This window comes from Perca flavescens, chromosome 14, assembly GCF_004354835.1.
Source record: "Perca flavescens isolate YP-PL-M2 chromosome 14, PFLA_1.0, whole genome shotgun sequence".
NCBI classification, from domain to species: domain Eukaryota; kingdom Metazoa; phylum Chordata; class Actinopteri; order Perciformes; family Percidae; genus Perca; species Perca flavescens.
This window is the reverse complement of record NC_041344.1, coordinates 21,098,606-21,121,734: the sequence shown is the minus strand read 5'-3', so window position 1 is coordinate 21,121,734 and position 23,129 is coordinate 21,098,606. Positions and strand designations below refer to the sequence as shown.

At 40.3% G+C, this 23,129-nt stretch overlaps 1 protein-coding gene and 1 long non-coding RNA gene across 2 annotated transcripts; one reads left to right on the top strand and one right to left on the bottom strand.

Moving 5' to 3' along the window:
• Positions 1-1,386: 1,386 nt before the first annotated feature.
• On the bottom strand, positions 1,387-20,174 carry LOC114568148 (uncharacterized). Its single transcript, XR_003694251.1, has 3 exons — positions 19,967-20,174; positions 2,837-2,924; positions 1,387-2,702 (listed from the first exon to the last, which is right to left on the bottom strand). It is a non-coding gene; the product is annotated as an uncharacterized LOC114568148 (long non-coding RNA).
• On the top strand, positions 19,999-22,344 carry sem1 (SEM1 26S proteasome subunit). The gene is made up of 3 exons (XM_028597562.1): positions 19,999-20,180; positions 20,693-20,786; positions 22,148-22,344. The coding sequence occupies exons 1-3, from the start codon at positions 20,105-20,107 to the stop codon at positions 22,188-22,190; spliced, it is 213 nt and encodes a 70-aa protein (XP_028453363.1). The 5' UTR covers positions 19,999-20,104; the 3' UTR covers positions 22,191-22,344.
• The last annotated feature ends 785 nt before the right edge of the window (positions 22,345-23,129 follow it).

Below are 23,129 nucleotides of genomic sequence, written 5' to 3'. Positions count from 1 at the left end.
ACCCTGTCATCATGCTTTTGAATAGACAGGCTGTGATAGACGTGAATGACAGGTGTGAAGTGGCCAAAATACTTTATAAACAGCAACCAAAAAATAGTCAATAGTCTTTGTGTTCTCTGAAGACAAACAGGTGACAAAAGACTTTGCTTGTGACACGCCACATCATATGTCACATTCAAGGTTCTGAAAAACGTGGCGGATGTTTGTTTTTCCCATAAATTTAATGTAATATTAACAGTCTATGGTTTTTCCTCACATAGACTACTTTCTGGAATTCCATTAAAGAGGGAAACAAAATGAAAAGTGATTACTCCTATGTTTTACAACAGCCAAAAACTGCCAAGAAGAGAATGAAAAAGAACTTATCAAAATAGCAAATCTTACATCTTAAAAAAACAACAACAAATGAATAGGAAATGTTCTGTTCAACCATGTTTCATATGAGGCAGAAATACCATGCATTTGTAATTGTCTGTGTGAAGGAGATTTGGGGGTGCAGGATGGCCTAAAGGTAGTTGGTAAATTATTTGGGGACTAATGGTTTAATTTCCTGTAGGTCTGGCAGTACTGGGGGGTTGCCATTGAACAAGGCATCATCTCCCCCAAATACTCCCACGTGCACTGACATGTTTTTAAGCGACGTCATTGTGGGAGTTGTGTGCATGGGGCTGTAGAAAATAAACCTTAATGACTGAGAGTTTATGGGGCGATCAACATGAGAATAGCAAAAGTTATGGGTGGAAAATCTCAAGAAAAAAACCCTCCTTTTTAGCTCAGATTGAATAATTAGCTATTAACATCTATTAGAACATTTGTCAGGCTGTATGATCAATGCTAAATGATTAGTTTGACAGTAGGTTTTGCCCCTTCACACTGTAGACATCTAATTTGAGGTTTTTCTCTATCTTAAAACACCTGACATGTCTAGTGTCTGGTATACTGTGATGGTAGCATTTTATACATGCTGACATTACTAATGAAATATACCAAATAACAGGGCTTCTGTGGTCTTAACTTCTGTAGCAGTCATATAGCCGGAATTCCATCTATGCTAACGTAGTACTCGACGTTCCACTGTCCATTTCCTTCCACTTTCTTTGTGTTGGAATTTTAAACTCCGGTGGATTTATGAGGACTATGGTTAACTGCTCCTCAGATCTCTGCAGGGTAAATCCAGACAGCTAGCTAGACTATCTGTCCAATCAGAGTTTTCTGTTGCACGACTAAAACAACCTTTGAACGTATACATTCTAACAGTTCCTTCCCGAGGCTATTTTGCAGCGGCACCAGTGCTTAGCGCTGCCCAAGACGATTGTGATTGGTTTAAAGAAATGCCAATAAACCAGTGCATGTTTCTCTCCCATCCTGGAATGCTATTTGGACTAACCAGTGGAGGATGGTCTGGTAAAGCGAGACTAATGCTAACGTTATTTGTGTGAGTGTGCTTTTAACCCATTTGGGACAATTGCAGGTAATTTCATACTACTTGCATGAGTTTGTGTTGCTTTGGTTAGCGCTGTCATTGCTACTAGCTGCTGTTTCTCACCATGCGTCATGTTTTCACGCCAGAACCAACAGATGTCTATCAAGTTTTAGGAAAATGGAGGATGAGTGCCACATACTGTTTAGCTAAACAGTATTTTTACGGTTTTACAGCAAGTTGCTTTATTTCTAAATACTGAAAAGGTCCATATAAGCTATCATGGCATTGTGGCAATTAGCATCCTAGATTGTAAACAGAAAACTGTCTATACTGTGGCCAACCACACACTTGAACCCCTCTGAAGTGAATACATAAATTTGGCGCCCACTGATACTAGTTCTTTTCACTTTTCACAAGTACATCAACACCTACTGGGTGTAACTAATTTTCATCACAACAGTTACAGTCACACTAACTCAAACTACCTCTGGGATTTATTAGCTTTCAGTGCTAAATTAAATGTGTCTGCCTTTGCATAACCACCTGAGAATGGCATCGTAAAATATAACACGCTTCTGGTGTGTAACAGTGTTGTACCTCTGCTGTAACAGGAATCATGTACAGCAAGCACTAGGGGACAAACATCACTCTGTCCTCTTGATTACAACAAATAAATACTACTGGGAGACGGATACATCTTACGTGACAGTGTACACGGAGCACAGCACCAGGATGTATTTATGAATTAGAGCAAAGAAACCTAAAAATGTCAATCTCTCCTTTGAGCAGCAGGGTAGCGATGGTTAGTTACAGAACACTTTCTGACTCACTCATTCAAACTTTGTTTTACAGCGCTGACACGCACTCATGACAAGCAGCTAAAAGGCTGCCTAATAAATATCGCCTTCGTTTTTATGCCTGCTTTGAGGTAGCCCAAATTAACCAGGCAATACACGCACTCCCCAGTGACATATGTCCCAGCCCAAGCCAAAAATAACACTGCCCTGAAGGAGGACGGAGGACGAAGGAGGAGAAGGTGTGTGCTTTGTCATGTGTCTAAGTTGCATGCGTAGGTATGTGTGTCTCTCTGTGCTGCTTGTGTGAAAAAGAAATGTTCCAAGGGCCACAGTCCCTCAGATTTTCAACTTGAGTGTGGCTGCACATTTGCATCAAGAGTGCAGGCCTGGTTTTCTGGTGGATTCTCCCAGAGGAGTGCTTCAGAGGCCCCGGGCAATGAGAAGAGCCGACTTCCATGTTAGTGAGGCTGGGGCACAGCCACCTGTGAGAAGGGTGCAGGAAGAGGAGGGAGGAAATGAAAAGAGAGGGAGGTAAATAGTGATAAATAATATAAAGACAGAGGAGGAAAGAAAAATAATTCATCTGCATTATATTTGTTAGTTCATGCATACATACGGATGCCTGTCACTGTGGTTTGCAGGGGTGGAGGTCAAGCTGTGGTAGACTGGTCAAAGAAGGCTGAGCGGTCTATAAACCCAATCATCTGTGCAGTGAGGTAAGGAAACAAGCTATAAGTTATCGCAGGGACTTCTGCACATAAAGAGCAGTGTGTGTGCCTCTATACACCTGTACAACCTTTCTGCTAAATGGTTGTTTGCTCTGCATCTTCTCTATAACCTCCTTGCTCCTATTTTCTGCTTTTAGTCACCTCTCACCTCAGTTTTAGTCATTAAAGATTGTTGGCCGGCTTGACTCACCCTCAGTTTTAAACCTTGTGCATCCATGTATAGTTCCAAACAAACGACAGAAAAACAGGAAAGTTGTAAACATTAAGCATTGTACCTAGTGGCCAATATTCTGCAGGATGTTTGAAGCAAAGTAAATGTAACAGGTACATGTAAGTGAAAAATACAACATAGTCACACACGGAAAAATTTGCATTTGTGTGCTCCAGGTCAGTTTAACAGTTGTTAAACCTTCATGGTTAAAAACTATATAATACGAACAAACAATTAACCTTTTGTGCTGTTGAAGGTGTCCTGTTGCTCTCTTAACATGGCCAAGGTTCTTTTACAGCTTTTCACAACCTTACATCTTAATGAGACATTTATTTTAATAGAATTTCCATAGTAATAAAGATTATGCCAATGAAATCTGTTTTTGTGGCATGTTTTTTTACGGCTGCATGCACTAACAGGCACACGCAAGTAGTTTTGTTGTTGGTGCCAGCACATGATTTTAACACGTCATTCACATGATTTTAACACATGTCATTTTATCACATTACGTGCCACAACCACATAATGTGGTGTAATATGTCGTGGTCATTTCACATATTCAGGTTGTTATAGAGCAACATTAGCATTAAATTGGATCTGTGTCTTTGTAGCTCTGTTTTTGCAGCTCCCACTAACACTTGAGGGAAATACCAAGTCCTTGCTGTTAAATGGTCCACTGTGTTCAACAGCAACTGTGTCCGTCTGCTGTTTAGTGCTGAGCAGGTAGTGGTTGATGAAAGCGGTGAGAGTCGACCAAAACAGTAGTTGCTGGCTGGAAAACCAAACCAATGAGCTGAAAAACATAACAATCTTGTGTAGAGCTGAGGGGAAGTAGCCTGCTCTTGGTTTCATAAAATGGGTTTTATGTCACTACTGTATTTAATACATTTGACAGTAGTGACAGAAAACTCAACAGGAAAATGGTTAAAACAAAGACTTCATAAATTCAAATGTACCCAATTCCTTAAACTAATTGTAACCCTGCACTATTAGATTTATATGGCAATGTGCTATTGAACCTAAACTGAGTCATCTACCAATAACCCAAGAGCCCAGAGTTGAAGAGCTGATCCTTTTAATCCAAGAGTGATAATTGGTTGTGTCAGGTCTTGACGCAAAAGTGTGGTTTCAAGACAGTTGCTGTGTCTTAAACATCTTATGCATCAGCTACCAAATAAAAGTCCACATTTGCACCTAAATGTGCCTAAATGTTCACTAAGAGCCAGAACCTCAGATCCAAAACATTAACCGCTTTTTGTAGCCAAGAGCTAATTGATATTTTTCCACAAACAGCATCCAGTAAATGGTCTTAAATCTTAATCATTGCAGTTGCTCTAGACTAGACATGACATCATGGCAACAGGTAGCCCAGTTTGTTCCACGGGTCTTTAATCATCAAGATTGCCATCATAATGGCTGAGTGGGCCACAAAAGAAGGCCTCTCTGTGTGGAGGACTCAGATAAGGTATGTCTCTGCTTCAAACAGTCTGGAAACAGAAGACAGGAGAACAGTGTTTCCTTTATTTTGATGATCTCGGAAAAGATGATACTCCAAAACCGTTCCATTTATGAATACCTGGAAGCTGCAATAAACAACCAAAATGGGAATTGACAAAACAGATTGAAGACGCTTTCTAAATATGGTGCAGTGCAATGGACTAAACAACCACAGATGGCTCTTAGATTTTGGACAATCAACAGTTATAGAGTCAAACCATCACCAATGACCAGACCCCTGCCAAAACACAATCAACTCCATGTCAACACGTTCGCTGCACTCCTTCCTCTTTTCTCTCTCCTCTTCCCTTCTCCTTAGCCCTGCATGTTGGATGCCTCAGTGTCAGCCACACCAGTTATTCCTCTAATCCTAAACAGATTGGCTTCCGCCACAGAAGAAAACCCTCAGTCTGGCCGTCTCCTCGGTGCTTGCTCCGCAGAAACCCCATTAATCGGCAGCACATGGCGATAGGTTATGGAATGGATTATGGGCCTTGCAACGTATGTGGTCCACTGGCTGCACCAATGGTTACATGGTGGTGTTTAGGGACACACTCCCTAACGAGGAGACAAAATTGATCGCCGCTGTTCTCACTTTTACAGCCACCTCGACTAAAGGGGGAGGGGGACAGTTGTCAGTCATTCCTAATAGTTGCTCCCCTCAACAGCGGAGTCAATGGCTTTCTCCCTGATGTGAACACTGCATAGAAACTCATGCGGCGGGCTGAACGTGTAATTATCAAACTTGGAGCTGCTTATTAAGATGAGAAAGAGGACAGGGCGATTGTGTTTCTTTTATTTTTTGTTTCTCGGCACAATAGAGTAAGTGGAGGTCTGTGAAATCATGGCGAGGAAGAAGGATCTGAGAGGAGGAGGACAAGGGAGGGAGAGGGGAGGGAGCAGAGGAAGAGAGAGACATGGGGAGAACGAGATAAAGGAGAAAGAGACAATCAAACACACGCATACATGAACACACACGCGGGCACACACACACACACACACACACACACACACACACACACAATAGTCACAGAACATAATAGTGAGGTAACCACAGTTCTCTTTTTTCTACCGCTGTGCCAGTAGGTGGTATGTGTGAACAAGTGTGTGTGTGTGTGTGTGTGTGTGCCTCTAATGGGGTGGGTGAGGTCTCAGAAACACAGCTGCAAGGACTGCTCTGTCATTTGTACAGCAGTAGTTTGCAAGGGTGAAAAGTGACCAAAATTATCCAAGAATCCAGGGTTAACGGTGTGTGTGTGTGTGTGTGTGTGTGTGTGTGTGTGTGTGTGTGTGTGTGTGTGTGTGTGTGTGTGTGTGTGTGTGTGTGTGTGTGTGTGTGTGTGTGTGTGTGTTGGTGTGGTAGGGGGTTCCCTAATTCAGGAAAAAGGGGTGAAAATTACACCTCTGCACACATGTCCAGAGAGTGGATCATACACCGGGTGGTTGCAAAGGCTACTAAAAAGGGTGTGTGAGATTGTTTTTGTGTGTGTGTGCGTATGTGTGTGTGTGTGATATCTCAGATTTTGAGCTAATATGCAAGACAGATACATCTCACGACCCTAGCATTTAAAAAAAAAAAGACCAATCAGATATTTATATAATGCTAGAGCTAGATGAAATGGAGAAGCTAATACATGTGTTTATCTCATTATGGTTGGACTACTGTAATTCTCTTTTTAACCTGCCTTAATAAATCTTCCTTACACCATTTACAAACTGTCCAAAATGCTGCTGCTATGCTTTTAACACAATCCAACAGATGATCACATATTACACCTATTTTAATCTCACTGCACTGCCTTCCTGTTAGTTTTAGAATTAATTTTAACATTTTGGTGCTTAATTATAAAGCCCTACATGGTCAGGCTCCACACTATATCATGGACCTTCTGCATCCCTACACCACGTGCTAAGCTCTTAGGTCCTCCACTCAGGATTTTCTAAGTGTATACCTATACATAGGAATAGTCTCTCAATAAGCTTAAGGTTGTTGGACTCTCTGCACTCGTTAAAAAGCTGCTAAAAACCCATCTGTTCAAACAGGCATTTAGGTAGCATGTGTTTTAAACTTGTGTCTGTTCTTCTTGTATATTTTATCTGGTGTCTTCTGTTTGATTCATTTATTTGACTGTATAATATTTTATTTCTTTTCTGTGAAGCACTTTGTGACGAGTGTGAAATGTGCTATATATAAACTTTGCTTGCTTGCTAATTTGCTTTGTCAACTTAAGCAAAGCACAGACATTTGACACCGGATGTTGCGGTTCACATGTGTCTCATGTATGTTTTAGGTCTTGGTTAAGATTAGCGAAGGTTGTGGTTTTGATTATATATTGAAAAAGTCAACGACTTCCTGCTTTTTCAAAATGAAACCACAATTTCCCCAAACCTTAAAGAGCTTTGAGTTGCCACAACAAAACAATAAAAATATGAATCTTGCTTATTAGTTATTAGTAGAAAAAGAGAAAAAAAAATGAAACACATAGGCAGTGAACATTTTGTCAGATATACTCAGTATGAACATTTAGTGCTGGCAATGACCTCAGTTTACACATAAACAATTCCTCATTATTTTTGACAAAAAGAAATTGTTGCAAGTATTTTACATTTCATGCAGCAATAACAATGTAATGTAGGGGTTACAATTTGATTCATTACAGTTACTCTTCAGTAAATCTCCGTCAATTCAACATTTATGGAGATCGGTTTATTTTCTGTTTTACCAGGGCCTAGATAGGAGGTGATATACGCAATATACATTACTGCCAATTAAAGCCATTTGACACTATTCCACTGATCTACAGGTGGTGGTAATGCGCCAAGAAACACAGCAATGTGCCAACAAAGGCAGGGAAGAAGAAGACTGCTAACAAGTAAACATGGATGTAAACAATGCAGGATTTAAAATGTGTTTTGGTGAGTACTGAATTTGTCACCCAACTCCAAAGTTGTCTTGACATGCGATGCCTTGGAGAGCTGTGTACAGTCATGTGGAACTAAGGTTAAGATAGCTATTGATGGGTGTGGAGATTTTGGAGTTTTATAAAAAATATCAAGGCATCTAATATGGAGCTATGCAGAGTAACGGAAAGTTACTTTCCAATTCCTTTTGCTGTTAAGTAATTTGTAAAGTAATGTATTAAGTAAGTAAGAAGTAATAAGGAATTGATAAAGTATCTTGCACAACTCATCCCACGTATATTTAGTTAAAAACTATATTTTATTGAATTAGTGTGTAGACTTGGTCTCAAGCATTCACTTGCTCTATGCACAAGCACACGTGATTGGCCATTATGTCTGAGTGTGTGTGTGTGTGTGTGTGTGTGTGTGTGTGTAGGCCTATGTATGGCTGTAAACAATGGAACTGGTTCATAGACGCAAGCGCATGCAAGCGGCCCATGCAAGGCCAGAAGGACATTGGCCCGACAACAGCTCATACAGACAACTTCCTGGCTTCTCGCCCACGATCTTCCCCCAACCAGCCAGCCAGAACTACTGTGTGTTCTCTTTCCTTTTACAAAAGACTAATAAATAGATGCAGTAGCAAAACTTGAGGATGCCTAAAAGCCCATTCTGGGCATAACACAACTTTGAAAGGATCCAGTAAATACCATCACACCTTTTGGATGGTGTATCTTAAAATCACAAAGATTATATCATGCTCATAGTTTAAAAATGACAAGTAAAAATACCTGATGTGATAAACCTCTCTTTGCAGATGATAGCCCGCTTTTGTTTTAAAGTAATGCACTTTTCTGACACATCAAAGAACGATGAACAGGTCAGTATTTGACAGATTAATATGCAATGTTTCTAGAATAAAAAAAGTGATGTTCCCAACCTTTATTTCCTTTAGTACCAAGCAATCAGCCATATTTTTTTTAATTTCATATGATTTTATTACTATCCAGAATCAGCTGGATTTGATTTCATTAGAGTGAGCGACCTCTTCACACTGCTACTGTGTACTGTACAGCATGGAGTGTTACTGATGATATTACCAGGTATGTGTTTTTTTAAAATGCTTATTATTCTGAGCTGCGGATGTTCACATAATGGGAGAGAAGAGGTGTTTCACTGAATAGGTCAACTCAAAGTTACATCATTCTAAACTCTTTATCATCTCTTCACAGAGTTAAAAGCATTTAAAAAGTGTGTACTTTATTACATGAGAGGATTTTTGGGAAACTACTATAAAACGGCTGCATGCACATGGTCGTGTTTGTGTGTCATTGGACAATTATTTCTGCAGCCTTGCAAAATAAATTTCAATAATTAAATGCCACTGAATTTGAGCTTTGTAAGGCATGTATACATAAATGGTAGGCTACTGTTTTTAAACTGCAGTAGAGAGAAAGCAAGGTAGAAAGCAAGAAAAAGAGTGAGGCCTCTTCCTGCAGCTCTCCCCTCTCTGTTGCATGGGCATAAGCATGCTCAGAACAGCCAATAGAAACGCACTCTCTCTGAAATGACCTGTGATTGGTCAAATCCTACCGTCACCAGCTATATTTTCTAAAGCCTGAAAACAGAGCCAAGAGAAGGTTCAGAAGTAAATTGTCTTTCAGACCACTTGAATTACAATATGCTAAAAGATTATTGTGGAATTTATGCCCAACGACAAAAATAAATTGCTTACTACAGCTAAAAGTTAGTGGCTACAAATACCTTTTGCATGTAAATAATTTCGGGGAAAATTCACTGATATCAAATGTTTAGTCAAAAGCAACAGAACAAGTATGTTGATGTTGATTAATTGACTCATTCTGGATCAAAAGACCAGGTTATCCTCTACAGTAATCTTTTTTTATACAAGTGGGTGGGTCCCATTAACTTTGCTAATAATTAACTATAATCTTACTTTCAAATTACTTTTAGGAAAATCTCATTTTCTTCTGCAATGATGGCGGAAAGCATCCAGTGCAACCCTGAACTGCCCTGTGTTTCCCTTTTGCGTGTGTCGAGATCTGAGAACCACCCACACAATCCCAGACTGCCTTGCTCTTGATCAAAGGTACAGTGTGTTATTAAGAGAGCCTGGAACTATGATAAAGGGGCTCCTGTTACAATTAGTGTGAAGCTGTACTTTTTTCACCGCTACCCCTCCACCATTCTCGTCTTGTAGACGCATTGATCGGACGATTGTGGACATGAGAGCATCGGCTCTGACCTCAGTTTGACAGTAATGATTGCGCCTTGACCCCAGGCTTCTCTGTCTAAGTGATAATGACCCTGCATGTATTTGTCTTGAGACATGACTAAGCACGATCTAATGCAGATGCTTGGGTAATATGATAAAAACTCCATTTGTACGAATAGTGACAGGATGGTTAAACAGTTAGGGGGGGTGATAGAGTTTCACTAACCCTAACTTTTTCCCCTCTTTAAACTTTACCTCTGTGGGCTGTAGGACTCTTTAAACCAGCAGCTGCACTTTCAAATCTCATATCCCAGTATATATGCATGCATGGGAACTTGTCCTTTTTCCCCTGCAGTCCCCCCTCCCTGCATCCCCCAATCCACTTCCTGCTATCTCCAGGGCCAATCTAAAGCTGCGCTATTATGAGTCCTGTACTCGGTGTGTTGGCGGCCAATTTAGAACATCAACACCATCAATCAACAGGCCGATGGGGCCAACCAGCTGGCTGAACCGTCCTGTCCCACTGCCGGACAATTTGTCATCCGTCGAGGCCAAGTTGCGTTCATGTATCTACACCCAAATCTTTCTCCTCTCTGTCTCTCCCCTTGCTAAAAACCTCTTTTGATGACCTTTCAACTACTTCCTTGAAGCCTCGGCATCTCGACTCACAACAGCCTTTTTACCAAGAGCTTTACAAATGTTTTCTTTCTGTCACTCCATATGAGGATAATAAACACACACACATCCACAGGACAAGGCTCACTTTGGTTCTTCTAGACTAATGGTTTTGTTTCCACAGCCTGTTTTATTCTCAGTTGTTTGCCATTACTTTTGCTGGAAAAATAAGCTGTACATTGGCCATTACAAATGTTTCCCCTTTTGCTTTATGTGGTTTGCTGGGGTGGGCTATTATCCCAAAAATGGCCACAAAATAAACAAACAAATAAACATGCAACGGAGAAACCATGACTCATCGTTGTATAAAACATTGGATATGGCTATCCTGCTCACATAAACTACGGAAATATTTGATTGTATGTTTCCTGTATACTTGAGCAATAATAATAGAGTAGAACAGACTTTAAACGTTCATAAAAGTCGTAAACATGGTCAATAAAAAGGAAGGCTTTCCCCAAACTAATAAAATATGTATCTTCTAAATTCAACATATGGAAAAAAAGAGAGACACTGCAGCTTTTTCAGATTAAATGACTGTTCATTATTTGGTTAGTATTAATAATAAGAAACCTGAATTACTTGAGCTATACATGAGACAAATGGCTTTCATAAATTCCTGTAACAATGATGTCATAGATTCCTCATCACCCAATAGCTCACACACACACACACACACACACACATACACACACACACTTGCAGACACACACACGTCCCCTCGTAATTGCTCAGTGTTCACTGCTATGCCTTATTACTTGGTCGCTCTCACTCTCCAGGCCAGCTGAGAGGCCCCTGGGGGCACTGTGGGGGCCTTAGAGTTGTCCAAACACCCAAAATGAAGGTCTGGGGAAGTTCCTTGCTCTTTTGTCTCTGCCGTCTCTGCCAGGGAAACAAGTGCAGCACAGTGCGCCAACTTGGGAGTGTGTCTGCTGGGGTCATGATATGGCTGCTCCATGGTCCCTCGCAGTCACGCTACCATTTCTTCCCTAAGCACCCCACTGCCCTGGCCAGCCAGACAGCCGGCCCCAGCTGCACAACTGGCTGCCCTTTACCAGTTCAATCAGCCAAGGTCACCAACAATCAACCAGTGATGATGCACATCTGTGTCTGTGTGTGCGGACAGGAAGGTATTGAGCAGCATGCCTCTTCTGAATTTTTTAATAAAATGGTAATGTCTCCCCCACTACTACACACATACACTTTTACACATGAAAAAGCAACTGTATGCACATATACACATACAAAATCATGTTGTTGCCATCTGCAGAGAGCTATGTTAAATTCAGATGATCAGCTTTCAAGTGTATGCAAAGGATTAATGAGAGTCTGCAACAAATCATTAAACGACACTTCGAAATTTCGGAGTGAAAAGGATTTCTGCTAAACAGAACCATACACCAAAACTGGGCGGCTTTTTACACGGGTCGCACGCAACTTTATTTGCCTGTAAATAATTTTCCAACATCCCATTCAAGAATTAGAGCGTTTGATTTCTGTTTTATGAGAGCATGTTTTACAAATGCTACACAGGCCAAGAGAAACTGTACCTGGCAGTCACACTGAAAAAGGCTTTCCTCACCTTCTCTCTGTATTAATGAGCCCAGAAACAGCTCGGATCCAAAGCCAAAGTAGATTACATACAGTGCGAGGCAGTTGCCAAACCTATTGCATGACAAACATTGGTGCTGCTGAAAAGATGCTGAACTGGATTCCATCACATTAAAACGGACTGGTTACAACAATTAATGTCTAAAAATCCAAGTAGAAAATGTATAGAAACATTATAAGAACATTTCTGGCATTGTGAGGCATGTGATATATTTGCATTTAATCACATACTCCCAGTTGCAACTTGTGTGGTGTTCTTTGGATACCTGGAAGAAGAATGTGTTTAGGGGCATGGGGGAGCGATTGGAGTGAAATTATAACAAGCATAAATTGGACCCTTGGCACTGGCCTTTGTTTGAAAAGTCTTAATGACAAATCACCACTTTCCCTTTCACCTCCTAGTGTTTCATCTGGGCTCTACCCAGGGTGCTCTGTTCCTATCCTGAGCGCCACATCATTGGCTGAGCCCGCTTAAGCCTCGCCCGTGGTCATATTCTCAAGAAGGCGTTTTTGGTTTCATGCCTGACTTCTGTGCTAAACTGACGTTTACTGTTACTGCTGGCTGTTACCACGATTTGAAAATACCGCCACTACTGCCTGAAAGTATGTGGGAATTGTGGTGGTTTGTTGTGGTGCGAGGATAGATTCTGTGTCATTAATACCCCTTGCAGAAAATATAGCTTAAGTGATAAATCATACATGTCTTTAACAATTTCTTTCTCCTCTAATTTTGGAGTGTGTGAATGAGAACCAAACTAAGGAAACATTTAAATTGTTCTACGTGTGGGGAGTATATTGGAGCCTTTTGCTCTCTGCTTAATTTAAGATGTTTATTTTCTCCCTGAAACTTGTGAAATTGACGATGAACAGGCACACTGTGCATCTTTGTTTAAAAAGTCATTGAAGGAGAAGAAACAATTAAGAAACAGTAATGACTTTACTAAAGGGGGGGGAGTTCAATGCCTACTCTTGCATACCTTCCTCTCTCTTTTATCATTAACTTCCCCCAATACAAATAACAATACCTGTGAAGGAAATTTAAATTGATACCAAGGGGGTAAAGAACTGAAAATTCTTAATTAAAATGTCAGACGTCATATTGTCCTTGTGGACAAAGTTGGATTGTTAACATGCCAATTCAAAACACACACGATGGGTTCCTGGTGGTTTTGATAAAGTGCTAATAATTACATCTTTTTACCTGACCAGGCTGAACAAACACACAACCCTTGACCTTAGTGCAGAAGAGAGGATTGTGTCCCATTCACAACACGAAACCACAGTCAGACCTCCAGACCTGACTGATGGCTTAGGGATACCAAAGCTAAATCCAAGCCCAGGTGACCACCAGCGGTCCCTGTCTGCAGCCCTCTTCTTGAGGGTCTAACTACTTAATAAGTGGCTGTCCCAGGTTTCCTGGACATAGTCCAGACCCACAGAGGCCCCCTTCGAACGGACGCCCAAAAGCATAAGGAGGGCTTCATTTATCAATCAGACCAATCACAGACTTTTCCGGGGCTAGGGACGGCCACATGTTGGGGATTAGGCACACGGAATTCAGTACAACCAAATTGTGGATGGTTAGTCAGTTAGAGATTATAGCAAATCAACAATGAAAAGAGTTGGATTACACTACAGTTGCAGCTGGATCAATGTGCTCTGGGTATCACCTATCAATGTAAATTTAAGACACATCGGCCACTGCGGCGACTAGCATATTCCTGCAGTAAAGGAAGCTACAGTTTCAGGACCGCATTTCTAGGACCCTAATTTGTGGTAGATGCTAGAATGTAGTCACCCTAACTCAAACCCTCTCTTTTAACCTAACCTTAACCCTTTAACTACGGCTGTAGAAATGTGGCTGTAGAAATGTGGTTGTAGAAATGCGGTCCTGAAACTGCAGCTTCATCTATTGCAGGAACATACAGTAGTATAGACTGTGAATGAAAATATAGGATAATGCTAAATGCATTAGCTAAAAAAATATTGTAACATTGGCATACAGGAGTAACGAAGAGTCATAAAGTTGGCAGACTGACCATTAAAGGTGCTCTAAGTGATGTGAAGCGTTTTTTAGGCTACAACATTTTTTGTCACATACAGCAAACATCTCCTCACTATCCGCTAGCTGCCTGTCCCCTGAAAACACTGTAAAAAAACGCGGTCTCTGTAGACTGCCCAGGCTCCACAAACGGCAACAAAAACAAACTGCGCCAACCTGCCCCACGAACCATAACAAACAGTGTTCCAGCCAATAACCAACAAGAAGGAGCTGGTTGAGTCATGAATACACACTGTGGAAGTAGCCTACATGCTAACGCTGCTGCGGTGATGGCTCAACCAGCTCCTTCTTGTTGGTTATTGGCTGGAACACTGTTTGTTATGGTTTGGTTTTTGTTGCCGTTTGTGGAGCCTGGGCTGTCTACAGAGACCACGTTTTTTTACAGTGTGTTCATGGGACAGGCAGCTAGCGGATAGTGAGGAGATGTTTGCTGTATGTGACAAAAAATGTTGTAGCCTAAAAAATGCGTCACATCACTTAGAGCACCTTTAACAGCAATATTTATACCTATATTATGCTAGCATTAGCCACCGTATACGCTACTGGTCCTACCAGACCAAGTAAAGCTTTAACAGCAAAACCCTTGAGTGTATTGAATTGAGCAATGTTGCATTTTATTGCTTACGAAGACAGCTTTTCATTTGAAAGAGAAAGAGTTCATTATTTATTCTCTCAAAAGTAACGTGGTCTGACTTTAAGCATCTATAGGCTTGTATGTAGTGGTATGTATTTGGTATATAACTCATCAGTTTGCAGTAACATGATCAGACACGTGCTGATGGACACTCACTGTGCACGTTTCTCACGCCACATCCACAGCATTAAAACTCAAATATCTAAGTGAGTGTGACATCACTGCATTACAAATAAGGTTCTTGTGAAAGTTTCAGAGTAGATAATTATTGTTACCCAGCCAGCACACAAGCCGTGAGCTGTGCAACTGATTTAGAAGCCGCCGGAGAGAGGTGAGCCGTTACCGTCCCCTCTGGCATGTTGTGTCACTCCTGCTCATTTCCATCTCTGCACACAGACGAGGACGAGGCTCTGACAGGTGTCAGAGAGGAGCAGAGCAGGTCTTGTCACTCATACACTGAACCCCCCGCTGTGTGGGACACACACACTTTGATATACCATGACTATAACTAGAGAGAGAGGGAGGTGTGTCTGTTTCTGTGTGCAATATAGAAATAGAAAATTACTGGGGAGAGAAAAAAGGGAGAAAAATGGTAAAAAGAGACACATGGGTAATGATAGATATGGAGGCAATAGACAATACGTAATGATCCTCTTAAAATTTCAGTATAGTATAGTGATATAGCATATATAGTTAAAGTATATAAAGTCGGAATAGGGGAATATGTATTTGTTCAGCACATTGGGTGAAAGCTAAAGACTTTTTAAAGCAAAACAGTTAGAAATTCAAAAGCCAGCAATTCTCTATGGACATGTGCCGTCTCTCACAAAGCCTTTTTGTGACACTGATCTTGGGCCACATCACAGCACAATAGATGCACTTCAGGCCTATCCTTTACCTATTTGGCCTAAATGAGGAATTGCCATTCAATTATTTTATTTTTTTCAAGTGGATTTGAATATATCTGTATGTACGGTGTACTATTTTATATCTGTTGGCACTATTTAATTTACTTGTAATTTATTTGTAGCAGTCAATGAAAAATATGTCAATTCACTGTGCACTATTGCCAAAGAAATTAATAATGATTTAACACAGAGGACAGCTTAAGCTTAATGACTTTGTGTCAGCATGAAGATAGACTTTGCAGATAATAGGTACTTTCAATAAGAGTGCTTTTCACAGAGGGGGTTATCACCTATGGTAAGAGTGTGTGAGTGCTTTTCACGTACAGTATAGGTCCATGGCATTGGACCATGGACACAGAGGTATTACACTATTAGCGCACATTACTGGAAATAAATTAGCATGTAATTTTATGATTTTATTAAATGATATTTGTGGGTTCTAAAAGTACAGCTGTTGTAATTGTGATTGAAAGTGTTGAGCAGCAGGATAATCATGCATTATGCTTATGATATTTAAAATCTATAAATGGTTTGTAAAGCTTGTGAGATGAATTTGTACCCCCTCTGTGTTGGTAACAATATTAAACAGTATTGGCAAATTACTATTGCTGTTTATTCCAACCCTATAGTGCTGTCTAGCTACCAATAGAGGTGTCATTGTTCCTCAACTCTAGATTCCAACTAGAGGCTCAGGCTAGACCCCCCTCCCCTATTTCTTTTCTCCCTCGCTGATAGCATTTATCAGCAGTGTCCTGATAAAAACAAAATATGCAACTTAAGCCCGAGCACGGCTAAGCCGCCGAGGTGGACAGGATTACCTGGAGGGTAGCCGGGACAGGCATCAGATTGTACTGTCATAAAGGGCCATTAGCCTCTTGGCAAACTGTACCTCAAGCCCAAGATGACAGAGCTTTTCAAGACGGACAGGGGGGGAAAATATGAAACTTAAATTCGTCATGACAGACATCTCAATGAATGAGACCTCCAGAAAAATGGCTCTGTAGAGCGAAACAAACATAAACAGTTCCTTTATTTTTATGTTCATATGACACATATGGGAATTTAATTGATTGTATTACCAAGTTTGAAATAATTCATATCCACTGTTCTCTACTTGGTATAAGTATTTATATGAAAAGTGAGACTGGGTTTCCACACAACACACAATGGAGTAGACTTAGTGACTGGCTGGGATTAAATTTAATACAGGATCTTGACAGACATATCCTGGAAGCATATCGCTCTCTCTGCAGATTTCCTAGGAGCAAAGCTTACATGTTTTTTCTTGGATTTGCCTCATTAATTGGTTACTTAAGTCCCCTTAATCCATGATGATCACTTTCTTGTATGTCTTAGGGCATTTCTTTAAGCTAAGGTATCCCGTTACTTTCTTGTCTCACAGCTTTGACAACAGAATTCAGCTCAAACAAATCTAAACTTTTTATGGTATGCACACGCTCAGGTTTGAGTGGCACACGGAAGCCTCCATTTGGAGGCAGGGAAAATGACAATGCAAAGTGTAATTGTTAGGAGGGAGGTGTCTAGAAAAAGTGTCCGCAGGTACAGAAAGTATACGGCTAGACGACACAGCAGACAACCGTCTGTTGTCCTATGCGCTGTCGTCCTATGCGCTGTCAATTTCTCTGACATGTGGAAGAAGAGGTCTTGTCCGTTATCTCTGGGACACACACACTTCTCTCTTCTCTCTCAAATCACCCATTTCTATCCATCTACCTCTCACTGTGCACCGCCTTAAGGCCATATCATGAGTGGGGCCTATGATAAAGAGCCAGGCAGTAGTGGCGGGGGTGATGGGGGCAGACTGGCCAGGCGGGCTTCAGCTGGAGTCTTCCTCTGTCTGCCCTGTCTGTTTCTTTCAGTGCAGCGACTGCCGACCTGTCCTTTCCCAGAGGGCTTTGTGAAAGGACAGAAATGTGATGCTGCTACTCAGACATAAGTTGCGGTGGAGTCTGTCTGCCATGTTGTATCTCCCTTCTATGATCCACCCTCCACCCTCCACCCTCCACCCTCCTCCTATTTTACCTGAGCAGAGAGACTACAGGCGCCAGCCACGGTGTAACTGCAGTCTCAGGTATGCTGGGCGGACATTGCAGGCACTTCCCAGGGCTTCACCTGCACCAAGAGACTGATTGACGCGGGCACTAAAATCAGCTAGGGAGGGAAGCCCAAAGCAAGTCTAACTGTCATTCATAAATCAAATTCTCTAACTGAAGGTGTAAATGAAATTGCCTCTTTGGTTGTCATTTCATAGCCTTAGTAAGTTTAACTGCACTCATCCTTTCAATCCTATAGTGTCTTTAAAAATAGTGACACTTATTCTTTTGTCAGAAATATTGTTAGAGTCAGGCCCTGAGAGCAGCTAATAACTAAAGAGCTATCACGTAATGGAAACTCTTTCTACTTTCTCAAGATAGGTATTTTTCTAAATATTTGGACATTTCATAAATCAAACAATTGATCAATTAATCAAGAAAATGATCTGCAGATTAATCTGTGATGAAAATAATTGTCAGTTGCAGCCTTAAAAGTATCAATAAGCATGTAATACTTATTCCTTCTTTAATTAATTCAAATGTCAAAATTCAAAAGTTTTAAATGCTCTTTTATATTTAAAACATGTAGTTTGTAAGCATGCATTTCTACATCCAACTGCAAAGAGGCTATTTAAACACAGTGGCATTTACTTCCTGCACTTTCTCTCCATGTCTTGTACCTCTTTCCTCCGACTGTTGTGGCATTGTCATGTGCAAAGGCTTAGGATGATTACAAAATAATTTGAAAATTGAATAAGTACGTAGAGCCTAAGTTGAGGTTTGCTCCATCTGTCAACATATGACAGCTGCAGAGCCATTTTCATTGTGGTGCGAGCGGTTTTGTGGTAAATGTGCACTCTCATTTATCCAAAATACATCCTAAGCTGTGGCTGCCGCTTCATTATTTGAGCAGGCCACATGGGTTACAATGCGCATTTGTTCCTAAATGAAAAATCTATGCAGAAATTTGACTGACTTGTGTGCATATGTTTTGAGGAAAGAGGACTGCACAAGGCTTTTGTGGTGGTATGGGAGAAAGAGAGAGAGAGAGAGAGAGAGAGAGAGAGAGAGAGAGAGTGTGTGTATTTCTGGGAGAGAGTGAACCATAAAAGGGGAAATTCAGGAAGGCAGAGAGAAATAGCTTTCTGTTTTCCTAAATATTTGCAAGTATTTTCTAAGCTTTGTTCCATCCTTTCAATGTCAAACCACTGTTAGTGAAAGCCATCCAAGCTGAAAACACAGAAACAAGCAAACACATGCTGTACAGTTAGCCCTAGCTATATCTGCAAAAGCTTTTTTAAAGTTCACATCAAATCAAAATTATCTAAAAGTATTTCATGTTTTTATTGCTCTTCACATCTTTTATTAAAATACAAACTACAGTTTGGAGCTATCGGAGCCTATTGAGATCTGTTAATGTTGAATCATACTCAGAATGATCAGCAACTTAATTATGTAAGAAATATTACCTTCCATCGAAAAAACCACAAGACACAACATCACACATCAACTACATCAATCCGCACATTGCTTTGCTAAAAAAGTTTCCTTTTTAACAAATAACAAAATTCTTATTATAAAATAATTTGATGGATAGCATACAACATGCACCTATTGGAATTTCCATGACACCACAACCATGTGGACTCAGGTAGCCTACATCTTAGTCTGACATATTTTCATGAACATCAAATCTTTTATTTTCACATCTACTGACAAGCCAGTAAACGGTATCCAGAATCATTTTATAATTGAATAAAGATAAGATTCACATAGCCTACTTGTTGTCCTAAAAAGATCTAAAATGTATTTACACTTTGTATTTGAAATACACTGAGCAAGTCAGGAAACCTCATTTCAGACATAGAACTTTATAGAAGAGGCTAACATATGGGGCAGCTTTTATAACATGCCATATCAAAAGTTAGTTATTAATATGCCAAGCTAATTTGATTTGTTCATGTAGCCTATTCATCGTAAATAGGTTACTACTGTAATGTGTGTGTGTGTGTGTGTGTGTGTGTGTGTGTGTGTGTGTGTGTGAGAGTCTGATTTAGTGTGTCTGTCTGTGTCAATGCTGTCTGAGCGGTGCATTTGTTTTCTTTTACTGTGTCTGAGTGAGTGCAAATCATAGACTACAGTCTACGGTGCGAATGCATATTAATGTAAAGCACACTGAGTTTACTTTTAATGAAATATGCTACATAACCTACAACAAAAATGTCTTACCTTGCCGTAAAGCACGGTGACTGCTACTGCTGCGCTTTCCTGCGCAGTCAACGCAATCTGTAGCCGCACGAACAGCTTCAGCGTCCCACAAGTCCTGCCATAGAGAGCCATTCGTTGACAAACAGTAACACAGCTAACATGTCAGACAAGAAACAGACAGTGGACCTTGGCTTACTGGAGGAGGATGATGAGTTTGAAGAATTCCCAGCCGAAGGTAAATAATACAGATTTTATTTGAAGTCATACTGCTCTTGTTTTCTTTTTACTGACCATCGTTAACGTTACTTGTTACAGTGTTTTCGTTGCGGGGCCCTGCAACAGTGACTCAGCTAGCCTAGCCGTGTTAGCTTTAGCTAGCATTTAGCTAATTAGCTGGTAACACGCCACAGCCAGCTGATCTGGCTAAGTTAGCTAACTTTACTAATTTACTCATCCGATGGAGCTTGCTGTCTTCTATTGTCATAGCTGTTTCCTTTTTTGCTTTACATTTACTTCTCTGTTTGTTATTTTGCTAGCGTGTATAATTTATGCGAGCCGACAAGCTAACTAAAGTGAAGCTAGCCGTTCGGGTAAACTGACCTATAATAAGTTAGCTAGCTAAGTGGACAGTCAATAGCACCTATGGTGTTTTTAACGTTGTTAAAACCATGTTTTTCTCTCAATTGAGTATTTGATTACAGTACTTTGTTTTCTAATGTTGTTGAAATCCCACTTTTAAATTCCTAGATTGGACGGGGCTGGACGAAGATGAAGACGCTCATGTTTGGGAGGACAACTGGGATGATGACAACGTAGAGGATGATTTCTCAAATCAACTGAGGTAAATAAATCTGAATAACGTTACTCGATACTTTTCAGTGTTTAGCTACACTGCCTCATACGCTGTCCGTGTATCTAGTAGAGCAGGGCAAGTAATTAAGATGCTGGGTACAGGTGGATTAGTTTATTTTCATATGTGGTTTTAATAGGATAACTGAGTTATTGAAGTCATTCTTGGGGTGGACTGATTTTTTTACACTTGATGCCATACAGGCCAAATTGTCTTGCATGAAATACAGTACATGAGACACACAGCTCTTTCATGAATTATTTGACATATACTATATGGGACCGAAAATAACCACTATGTGACACCACTAGTGACAGGCAGACCTTTTCTCCAATAACTTTAACTACAGTATTGCATTTACAAGATATTGATTCTTGAAAGATTTCCAAATTTCACTGTATGATTAGCTACTTTGGTTGCACGTGTTAAGAGTTATTTTTTGCTGACTTATAAGTACTGTGAGGTATTACTGTAAAACAAGAGGACTTATTTAAGATCTTGATATCTTCCTTTTAAATGTGTGTTCTCAAGAAATAAAACACAAGTAAACAAAATATGCCCATATTTTAATTGCAGTTAATATGGAAACAAATGCTACTGGTTAGATTGGTTTAAACAAGTAGACATTCTGATAGGACCAAATTAAACAGGAACAAAATCCAGTGCAAAGCTTATGGTCTCTTTAACGATAAAGAGAGGGTTTTTTGGTTGTTTTTTTTTTTTTCTTCGAATATACAGCTTCAATTGTTGGCTAAGAACTTGCAACTCCAAAAAGGCTGTTTAAGAAGCTACTTGTGGCAGATTGCTCTTGGATCAGTATTAATGCAATTTGGGAATTGCAGAAAACCTGGTTTCTTACTTTGCAGCCATTATGCAGCTCCTCTTTATAGCTTAGGTTGTTATTAATTGCAGTAGGCCACTGCATGTTTCACTTGTATCTGAAATTGTGCAATAAGCATGTTGCAAATTACACATCAAAGTTATCATCATAAGATCCATCACGCAAACTCGCACTTATTGGATAATCAATAACTGTTGATATAGATAAGTGGCTGGTCTGTTTTATTCGAGTACACTTTAAACCGTAATATGCTGTTTTATTTAGGCCAATTATGATAGCCATGCTATTAAGTTGTTTCTTAAAGATATCATTATCGGTGTGTGTGTGTGTGTGTGCGTGTGCGTGTGCGCATCAAATCCATAGCTGCACGCATTATGCAATATTTATATATATTTTCACTCATCTCTTAATGGTTCTCACAATCAATAGCAGAGGGTACTTATGCCTCAACCACCCACATGTAATCATCTCTACTGACTTGATCTTTCTATTTTCCTTCTCCTCCCTGCAGAGCTGAGCTGGAAAAACATGGTTACAAAATGGAGACGTCTTAGCGGCTGACAAGGCCGTTCAGTATTTGAAGACGTTGGATATGGACATTTATATTTCAATATTACTGGTTGACCACACACCACCAGAAGAGATTTGGGGATGTTAATTTGTTTTTGTAAGAAATGTTGATGGAAGTAAATTGTTAAGAGAAAACTGTTCTGAGTGTTTTTACTTACTGACTATACTGAAAATGTTTAGACATTATTTAAGGATACAATAGAATACATTTGCTATTATATGCAAACCTGAGCAACTGGATTGCATTACTTTAGTAACCACAGGAACATTGCTGAAATTGAGCAAGTTATATTAGTAAATGAATACATTATAATTGCCTTCATACCTCCCAATTCATGCTGCATAACCAATGGATAAATTCAATTGATGCTGGAATGGTCATTACTAGAAATCTAGCCTGCATCTTCCCATTTCACTAAGTCCTTAGAATGCTTATATTCTTTGATGCATAGGCTAAATCCATTGCAGTTATTGTTTTTTGTGTGGAAGATGCCTTCAAATTACAGTCTTTGTAAATTGACTGTTTTTATATAGCGCTTTTCTGGTCTTAACGACTACTCAAAGCGCTTTTACATAGTACAGGAACCATTTACCATTCACACACATTCATATGCTGTGGCCGAGGCTGCCGTACAAGGTGCCACCTGCTCATCAGATAAACATTCACACGCATTTGCACTCCGATGCACAGCATCGGCAGCAACTCGGGGTTCAGTGTCTTGCCCAAGGACACTTCGACATGGGACTGCAGGGCCAGGGATCCACTCTACCACTGAGCCACAGCCGCCCCATTTTGTAAGAGCTGTTGATCTCTTCAGAAGCACACCTGCCAAGTCAACACAATCTACCTGTAATGGACGGCTTGTTTTTGCCCTCTGACACATTGTGCATTTATTTTAGACAACATGAATTTTGCACAATAT